The following is a 10,900-nucleotide window of genomic DNA, read 5'->3' as shown; positions in this document are numbered from 1 at the left end:
AAATTTTTTTTTTTTTTTTGATTTTTTTTTTTTGAACTTTTTGAACCTTTTGGTCTACCGGTTAGGCAAATTTTTTTTTTTTTTTTTTTTTTTTTTTTTTTTTTACTGTTTGAACCTTTTCTTCGAACCGTTTGAACCTTTAGGCGATCGACCGGTTGGTCTCTCCCAACGGTTAGGAACAGTGATTTGGTAAAATGCTTCGCCTGTTCTCATTTTGGTAAAAGATTTGTTGAATTCTGGATTTGATATCGATTTGGTGAAACCGTTGGAGCTAAAAAAAGTGACTTTTTCATTAAATTTTGAATTTGATACCAGATTTGATGAACCGTTGGAGATGGTCTTAGTAAAGTTAATTTACTAAGTTCACTTTCGTTAAAAATTAAATAGAAAATGATACATTAATGGTCATGTGTTATAAAAATATTTTATTCTATATACTTTACACTTTTGATACAAATTTAAATCATAATATAATAATATATTTTTTAGGAAGAATTGGACAGTGAAAAAATACACAAACATAGAGGGGTATAGTTTTTCACTTGTACCCCACTACAGATTCACTTGCACCTCTCATGTTTTTGTAATTTTTTTCCTATGTTCCACTATCAAGTAATTCTCCTTATTTTTTATACAATAAATTATAAATACATCCCTTGAGGTTTGATTGAAATACGAATCGTCCCTAGTGATTTTGAAAATTACATTTCACCCCCTTAGGTTTCTAATTTCATAACAAATCGCTCATTTTATTAATAAATCATCAAATTAATTAACAATTTTTAATGATGTTAGAAATATGTTTCAATTAATAATTTAGATAATTTTATTATTGTATATAAGAGCAATTATGAATTTTATTTTTTTAGTTAATTCTATTAAATAAAAAAATATTAACAAAGTGGTATTTGTAATTTTTCAAACCACAAAGGGTAATTTGTACTTTAAACAAATCTCAAGATTTGTATTTGTAATTTACCCTTTTTATATTATGTGACATTTATCGTAATATTTTGTCTAATTTTGAATAAAAATTAACTTTAAAAATAAATTGAAAAAAAAATTAAAACAACTATCATAAAAAATAAATAAAATTTAAAAATCAAAATATAAAAAATAACTAAACATAAAAAGGACAAGAGCTAATTTACCCTTTTAACTTGGACACATGAGGGTTATAGATTCATTCCGATTGATCCTTTCTACGTTTGGATTTATTTATTTTTTCAGATGGATTGGTTCTATGTTTGGATTGGATGGAAAATATACTAATTTTGGAAATTTCATCACTAATAAAGTAGTAATGAGATTTTGTGTCAAATTCTATTTAAGTGTTTAGTTTTGCTACAATTTTTTTTTATGAAAGATTATTTATCCACATAATTTCTTTTTCTTTAAATAATGTGATGAGTAAAATTTAAAAAACTAACTCACATTTAAATAATTCCTCAAAACTCTTCTTATGTACATTCTGTCTTTCCATCTCATTAGAGGAATTGTGGAAGAAGAAATTGTGTGAATTTTTTATAAAATAATGAAATTTTTTTTTAATATTATCGGCATTATAATTATTTTTTAGTGTTAAATGATTAATAATCTTTTTAGAATGTGAGATTTTGATGGAAAAGTGGCACAATCATATTTATACGTTGTTTTTTTTTTTTTTTCTTTTTCCCGTGTGAAATGTAATTCTTGTTAAAATAAATTATCAAAAAGGTTAATTGGTCAAAAATTCATTCTTATGAGCCACATGTTATTTGGTCTGCGGTTTAATTTTTTTTTTTTAATGATAAAAATGCATGTTGAAATGTCGCCGGAAAAGTCATCAGCGCCAAAAAAGTTAGCTGAAAAAGTAGTTAAAAAAGTCGTTGGAAATCGTTGGTGGCAATGGCAGCTGCAGCTGGTGGCGATAACGGACAAATAGAAAACATTAAACAAATACTTAAATAGATAGGTGACACATGTATACATAAGTGAGATCTGAACAAATAATTAACAAATAGATGACACCGATAGATAACATTTGAACAAATAGACCAATTAATAAGTTTTGAACAAATAATTGTCCCTTTTGGACAGATAATATCTTTTTGGCCGAAAAATTTCATAAATGAATATCTGACCTGGTAGTCTTTATAAAAAATTGCTTGATCACATGCATATTCTAATCCATTCTAGACACTAGATCACGAGACCAGAATCACGTTTTAGAATAATCATATTCAAATAATTTTTGTACAAAATGTAACTTCTTACAGTTCTTTTATTTTCAGTCAAAGCTTACCATTATCCTCATATATATATATATATATATATATATTTTTAAATACCATAGATTTTTTATTCCTTTTTTTGTATAAATTTTCTATTGACAAATCATTTGACCTTTTTTAACATCTCTTGATTGATCCTTTGGTGCCTTAATCTTGAAGTAAAAGGAAGGGACCAATACTTTGCAAATTTTAATTTATTTCATGGTGAGGATCTCCAATATTTTGGATTTGAGATTGGATTAAATATTGCCAGCAACCAATAATAATAAGAAATTTCACATGTAGGATTACTTGTTGGTTAAATGGAAGATAAGGATCGTGTTTTAAAAATTAAAAAAAAAAAATCAGGATCAATTCCACCTTATCTTACAATTTTTTACCGGTTGGTAATTTATTTATTTGTTCATCGTCAAACTTATTTACACATAAGAATTACATAAAACCAAACAATTAACTATATATGAAAAAACAATAATATATATTTACAAACCCAACACAAACAAACACAAAGCACCACAATCAATATATGTATATATAAATAAAAATATAACTCAATAGAAAAAATAAAAATTAATCTTGCAGATAAAGAAAAAATAATCAATCTCATATACATGAATGATCAAATGAACTAGCTCGATAAGTTTACTAATTGGTAAGACCTTCCAGTTAAAATGAATAAAATTAACCAGCAAATCCCAAAAATAAAATTCACAAAATCCGTCCCAAACCGTGTGGTGAACTGGGTGGTCAACAAGCACAATTTACCAAAAACATTTCGATGACACCGAAATTTTTTCAAAATTGATACTCTCATTTAAAAGAGTACATGATCCCCACTTGATCTCATCTAAACATATTTTTTTGAAAAATACATTTAAAACTCTAATTCTGAAATTCTAAAAATCGCTCGAATGAGCTAGTAATGATCCTTACCCACTGTAAAGAGTTGATTGAGACCTCTAAAAATAAGAACACTAACAGCTCTACTGAGCTGCAAATGTAAAGGAAAAAACAAAAACAAAAACAAACAAACAAACAGAGACAACCATCAAATCATTAGAGAAGCCAGCTCATTAAAGCTCTCCCGTAGAGCTCCCTATATAGTGCTCTCAAGCATTCTCCTCACTGTAATGTAATGTTTTGATCTTGATTTTTTTTTTTTTTTGTCTTCCTTGTCATATCATTAGTGCTCCATTAAAACAATAAAATTAATATGCTAAATTATTATTGCATTTATTTATTGATAGATAAATAGCATGTGGCATAAGTTCCTTTTCATTTTCCACAAAGGCCCTCTATGACAACCTTTTCTCATTTACTCCGGAATAAAGTAAAAAGAAAAAATGAAAAAAACCTAAGCAATATTCAATTGTATGCAGAGAAGGAACAATGGAAAACCAACAAAGCCAAAGTCATACATGTATTTCACCTGTAACACCACTAGTTAAAGGAAAGAGAGTATTGAACTTTGAACTTCATTACACTAGAGCAAAATATCCCATACTCCACCATCCCATCAGCTATTTATCAGCAAGGAAACACATAATTTAATCATATCAACTCTTTTATGTACTTCACAACAAACAATACAAGAGAGAGAGAGAGGGAGAGAGAGAGAGAGAGAGAGAGGAATCTCCCTAACTATCTGCAGCTCTGAAAACAGTCAACAATGACAGGAAGAGATTGATGACATCCAGATACAGCACTACAGAAGCCCAGATGAATTCATCATACGTATAGCGCTTGATCAAATTGTCGGTGTCGTATATGATGTATGCACAGAATATGATAGATGCCAGACAACCATAGATCATAACCGAGGTCTTACCCAGAGGAAAGAGCGACTGCAAGAAGATAAAAGCAAGAATTGATAAGTCAACAAAACTCAACAAAGAAATGCAGACTCAGCAGTTGAAACCAAAGCAAAAAAGATTATTGACAAGGCAAAGATGGATATTCATTTACCTGAATCAGTGCAAACAGAATAAGCACCATAACAGCACCAAACAAGAAGGGCCCTAGGAAATTGAAATCATGGCCTCTCTTCGCAGCCCAAAATGTGTACAAAGTGAGACTTACAACCACCACAGTTGTTAGGATCACAGATTCCAAAATTACCTCCGCTGTGGCCAAAATGAAATTACACATAATTTGAACAATCAAACATCCAACTCAACCAATGAAAGACCCTACTATTTATTACTTCATTCAAATCATTTAACAGGTAGAAAACCAATATTTACCATCTGCAGAGACAATGTCCAAGTAATCAAAGCAAAAACCAAGTGCCATAGACTGCTAGATAATTTCACCACATAATTTCGATTGTTGTATTTCTGTCTCCTTTTTATTTTTATCTTTTTACCTATTTCTTGTTAGGATTAGTCCATCCATGTAATAAATTTAGGTCTCATACAGTTATTAGATTGGTTTATACATATATTTGGGTTAGGATAGTACAATCTAGAATCTATTAGGAATACGTATTTGGTCACCAAATTGTATGGAACCAGTACTTTCATGGGTAAACTATAATAAATAGTCATGTGAACTATAAGGTTTCTCTAAGAGCGATTGAGCGAGTAGTGAGAGGAAAGCTAGAGATGCAAGGGGTGAGAGAAACAGAAGGAAGCTCTCTCTCCCGTGAATGTAGGCAATTTGAACCGAACCGCGTAAATCTATGTATGATTATTTTTTCTCTTTAGTGTGTGTTGGTGTGCTTTCGTTTGTGTTGGAGAGATATGGTATAAATTCATCCTAACAAGTGGTATCAGAGCAATTTGTTATCAATCCTAAATGCAATTGGCAAATGGTACAGTTACTGCACATACAGAATTCACACAGAAGAAAAAGAAATCCCGGTGGTACAGAAAGAAGAAAAAAAAAAATTGAAGCTTCTAGCATAGAAATTGAGACAGGTCGTGACAAGAAGGTGTACACCAAGCGAGGACGCAAATTTATTTTCTATGAAGGTTTTGGTTTGTGGCAATAGAGACATCTCAAGGAGGTGTAGTGGATATCATCGGCTCAAGCATGAAGACAAAGGAACACGAAGGACACGCTTAGGCACTATCGCATAATGTGGTTCAAGGAGGTGCAACATCTTCTAGGTGAAGGTGAAGTGTATCACACAAACCAAGGCATTTAGGTGAGAGGGTGCATATAACATTTACCCTACGTGAGTAGAGGGGGTGATTGTTAGGATTAGTCCACCCATATGATAAAGGTGGGTCCCATACAGTTATTAAGTTGGTTTATACATATATTTGGGTTCGGATAGTAGAGTTCGAAAACCTAATATTTATAGGATTTGGTTATTTAATTGTATGGAACTAATATTCTCGTAGATAGACTATTATAATAGTCATGTGGACTATAAGATTTCTATGAGAGATTGAGAGAGCAGTGAAAGAAAAAATAGAGATGTAAGGGGTGAAAAAAAATACCGTGAGCACCAGGTGAGTAAGGGCTTAACTACCCTTGAACATGGGATTCGAGTAAATCTAACATGTATTCTCTATTTTATTCATAGTGGAAGCTCTCTTTCTCGTGAATGTAGGCAATTTGAGCTGAACCACATAAATATATGTGTAATTGTTTTTTTTCTCTTTGATGTGTGTGCTTGGGTGTACTTTCGTTTGCATTGGCGGGATATGATATAAATACCAACATTTCTTCTTTTTTTTTTGTGTTGTGGGCAGGGGTACTTACTGAGTAGTAGATATTCTTAGGACCTGAATAATATTAACTGCATACAAACTTCAATAAATAATGCCAATGGGGGTAAAACAAAGCATGAAAGACCCTACGATAAGTTAAGTCTGAGTTCAATTAAGCTTCATTGTTATGTAGCCTATTGTGTCATCATGACATAAGAGATTAACAACCACCTTTTTGTATCTAGTAATGGCGCATGCATTTAATTTTTTTTTAAAAAAAAGTGCAATGAAAAATTAATGTGGGTTCAGATTCATTTTGGATGAAATCTCCGCCACATTTAAAATGAATCTAAACCACATTAACATCATTTCTATGCAAGTAAATTATTGTTTTGTAGCCTAAGACCACAACCAAGAATGAGCCAAGATCCTAGTAATGTCAACACTCCAAAATCTTCAAGCTTACAAACTATTTCCGTCTTCCAAGAATTACACATTGAGAATAATGGTTTCCGCAAAACCAGACTACCAAATATTCCCTTATTCATTTCTGATATTAGGTTTTCCTCTTTGAATGACCTCAATCAATTCTCTACTTATTTGATAAATTCCGTAAACTTAATTTAAAGTTATATCAAATTGGATTCCAACCCTTCTACTTCACACTCATTTCGGTTCAACTTCCCAAAACTAGTACCAAATTCAAGGTTGATCACATTGGTTCATCTTCCTATATCCATTTTCAATATAGCGTTTCATCATTGAATTCCAACTTGATCATCAATTCAGATAGAACTTTGCTTACCGCTGGTAAAAGCACAAGTCAATCCCACAGCAAAAGCAATACTAATCGTAAACAGCCCAAGCAGAAAATAATTCACCGGGTGTCGCTGATGATAAGACGCTAACGGACACAACACTGCAAATTTCACAAAACCACCAAAATCAAACATAAAAAATTACTTCAAAAACACCACCGTGTTTGTTAATCAAATAAATTCCGATTACCGATGAAAGGCATGAGGATGAGGACGATATAGAGAGCCAGGCCGGTCCCGGTGGTGGCGAAGAAGACGGAGATTGGGCGCACGGTGATCACCACGGCAGCGACTGCGACGGTGAGAAGCAACTGGAGAGTCAATATGGAGTAAATCTTGCGAATGAAAGCCCACCGGAGCTCCGGCGACTCCAGCATCGTCGGGTAGAGAAGAGTCGCACCCGATTCCACATCGTCTTTCCGGTACGATCCTTGCCACATCTTCGAAAGAAAAAAAAAAAATCAACAATTCACAAACAATCAAACCCTAGAAAAAAATCGAAATGACAAAATTAGGGATCTGAGCTCTTGATTCTTCGCCGGAGTTGAAAGGCTTCTAGAGAGAGAGAGAGAGATGGCCTGGGGAATAGGGAGTCTGCGGTCATTAAAACTAACGCCTCGTTTGGGAACTCCTTTTTAATTAAAAAGTTATTATATTAGTTAAAAACTTAGTAATTTATATAAAAAAATTAAATATTATCTTTTTTTTTTCTTTTTTTTTACACATTTTTTCATAGAAAATTAAAAAATTATTCTAACATATTAAGGTTAAGTTTGGCATTTATTAAATAATACAAAAAGTCAAAAGTCACTATCCTATTTAAGTCACATCATCTTATTTAAATTACATCACTTTTATAATACATTATATCAAATCCAATCCATATAAATCAATAAGCCAAAAAATACATTTTTTTAAAACATCTTAGATCAATTTTAATTTTTTTTAACTTACATTTTAATTAAATAATTAAAAAATTACTAAATTAACCTGCGCCCAAAGAGAGGGTCGATTGGTGATTGGATTTTACTTCGTGAGTACTTAAAGCGTGTGAACAAACACATGTGTAAAGATTCTAGCGGATATGCCTTATATGCGGGGTCCTCATCGTCTGTCTCGAACATTCTAGACCTTCAGTGCTCCTCAGAATCCTCACAAGTTATTAGTTGGTGTGGACGTCTTGTGATTAGTAAAAAAAAATAAAATTTATACTCTTTTTGCTTTCAAATATTAATTTGCCTTAAAATATTAATTTTTTATTACCTTTAGAATATTAGTTTCTGTTCAAAAATTAAGTATAAAAATAATATAAATTAATTATTTTATCATTTTTTAAAATTTATAAAAAATATAAAAAGTACAATTATGACATTGATATTCTTCAAAAAAAAATATTATCAAAGGATAATTTTAGAAAATTAATTTTTTTAAAGTACAATAATTATACTATAAAAAAAAAGTTAGATTTCACAAAAGAAATTATTATTTTGGGACAGAGAGAGTAAATTTATTTTAAATTATTAAAAATATGATGAATTGTAATTGATGAAAAATATGATTATATGATACCTTGGATCAATTAATAATTTATTAAGAATCCAACATACTTCATCACTATTTACCACCAAAAATATATATATATATATATATATATTATAAAGCCTACATAATTTAAAGGATAAATTACAAATATATTTTCTAATATTTACTTAAAATATAAATTACTTCATATAATTTTAAAAATTACAAATCTCTTTATCAAAAAAATTTATTTAGTGAAATTAACTAAAAAAATTATATTCATAATTGTTCTCCTATACAATAATAAAATTACATAAATTATTAATTGAAACATACTTCTAACATCATTAAAAATTATTAAGACTTAATGATTTATTAATAAAAATAACGATTTATTATGAAATTAGAAATCTCAAGGAGTGAAATGTAATTTCCAAAACTATAGACAAACGATTCATATTTTAATCAAACCTCAAGGGATGTATTTATAATTTACTCTAATTTAAACAATAAGACTATAAATATAAAAATAAACATGAAATAAATTACATAACATAATTCTGATCACACATATATTCATCGTAAATGATTGTTCCATTGATATTATTCTATCCCGACTTATTAAAATTTAAGGGATAAATTACATTTAACCCTTTTTTTTATTTTTTTATGTTTGATTATTTTCTCACTTTAACTCTTAAAAAAAAATTCACTTTAGTCTGTTATGTTTCAAGTTTTTTTTTTAATTTTTTTTAAGTTAACTTATATTTAAAATTAGACAAAAAAAAAACACATTAACAATCATATAACATAAAAATATTTTATTATATATAACTCATTCAAACCTACATCTTAATATAATAATATATTTATTATGTCATAATGTAATATTTTTGTCTAATTTTGAACGTAAATTAATTTTAGAATTAAATTTTAAAAAAAATTAAAGTATAAAAGGCTAAAGTGAAAAGAAACAAAAAAGTGAGAAAATGACCAAATATAAAAATAAAAATAAAAATTTATCCAAATTTAAGATATATTACTTGTGTGGGTGAAAATATGACCACACTGCCCGTTTAGTGATCAACTGGAGAGCACAAGCAGAATAGATGGCTTAAGCAACCTGAAACAGAAAGAAAAAAGCTCCGGCGGTGGTTCTTCCACCCGGGGGCACTCCGACGATCAAGTCAGTATATCTCTCAAAGATAATCAAGTACTAAATTGAATACTCAAAGTATGAATTGCATACCTTAGACCCATGGGGGTGCCTCTCTTTTATAATATACTCAATCCAAGTCCCACTAGAAGTATGACTTCTATGAATTCTAATTCACTATTTACTCTGGACTCTTTTAAGTGATAAAGATAACTCCTTGAGAGTTTTTATCCTTATCTTGATTCAGTCCCCTTTGTGCCTTAGGACTCTTGCCCCTTATCTCGGATTCCGATATCTTCGGAGATGACCTCGGCTTCTCCGAGATTACCTCGGCTTAACTACCAGGGCACGTGGCACCTCGGCTGACACGTCGGCGTCACCATGCCACGTGTTGGTATTCAGAAAATATATCCCCACAACTGCCCCCTAGGTTCTATTACCTCGGCATTCTGAGGTGATGGAACCTATTCCGAAATTTTGTCACTTCTTTTCTGAGTAATGGCTCAAAAACTATTTAGCCAAGATTATCTACTTTCAGCCGACGTGCTCTCTTCGGAGAACAAGGCTTCGGTTGTACTCCCCCATGCGCATAAGCTGTCACGCATATCTAACTGTTTCTTTTACGTGTTTCGTCTTTATTGGAGCGTGTCAGTGACGCGCCTGAAGCTGTCTGTTCATTTCGTCTGCGCCGTCTGACGCGTGCGTTACCCTAGGCATAATGATTGCCCTAATTTTGCCGCCGTTTCACATTTTTGACAAAACTTTTCTTTTGCCTCTATCTTTTCTTCACTTTTTCATTCCGTCTTCTTGCTCTTTCTCCCTCTGAAAGCTCATTCTTCTTCGAATCTGCCATTGCTCCATTCTTTCTTCTGCAACTGCTTTTAATCCCTCATTCTTGCAAAAGCCCTCTTTGCTGTTGCAATCAATTTCTGGGTTCGGCGAGTACTGCCTCGGCTTCATTTGTCCTGGTAAGACCCTTTCCTTTAATTCTTTCATTCGTTTTATGTGCTTTTGTCTGTCTGTTGCCATTACTAATCTTGTTCGAGGTCTTGGTTTTATTTGTATCTTGAATTTGTGGCTATGCCTCGAACTTCTATGTTTTTTCATCATTCTCTTTGCCGCTGTTCTTGATTTATTTCTGTATCTCTATTGTTTCTGAGAACTATACCTCTGTTCTTGAATCTGAAACTTCGTCTTTGTTTTCTCTTTTTTGTGTCTGCCCCAGATTTGTGCCCTCGATTTTTATCTTCACACTTCATAGATTTGGGATTTGTCTGTAGAACCCTTAATCTTTAGGGAAACCTGAAAAACGCCCATTTCCTGAAACATATTCCTCTTAGTTTAAACCGATATAATGGGTATGTGGAGGCATAGGGTAAATACCCCAACAAAACTTGAATACTTTAGGCAAGAATTCTCTATCCCAGCCGACGTTCACCTTAAGCTGGCTGGGGATAATGATACCATCGTGCC

At 31.4% G+C, this 10,900-nt stretch overlaps 1 protein-coding gene across 1 annotated transcript; it reads right to left on the bottom strand.

The window, feature by feature from the left end:
- Positions 1–3,717: 3,717 nt before the first annotated feature.
- Positions 3,718–7,421, bottom strand: LOC114304709 (protein LIFEGUARD 4). Its single transcript, XM_028249851.2, has 4 exons — positions 6,941–7,421; positions 6,738–6,851; positions 4,239–4,396; positions 3,718–4,117 (listed from the first exon to the last, which is right to left on the bottom strand). Exons 1-4 carry the CDS (start codon positions 7,188–7,190, stop codon positions 3,911–3,913), a joined length of 729 nt encoding a protein of 242 aa, XP_028105652.1. The 5' UTR covers positions 7,191–7,421; the 3' UTR covers positions 3,718–3,910.
- Positions 7,422–10,900: the final 3,479 nt, after the last annotated feature.

The sequence above is a fragment of the Camellia sinensis genome, chromosome 12, assembly GCF_055761805.1.
Source record: "Camellia sinensis isolate YWXY chromosome 12, ASM5576180v1, whole genome shotgun sequence".
Lineage (NCBI taxonomy): Eukaryota > Viridiplantae > Streptophyta > Magnoliopsida > Ericales > Theaceae > Camellia > Camellia sinensis.
This window is presented reverse-complemented; position numbering and strand designations above follow the sequence as displayed.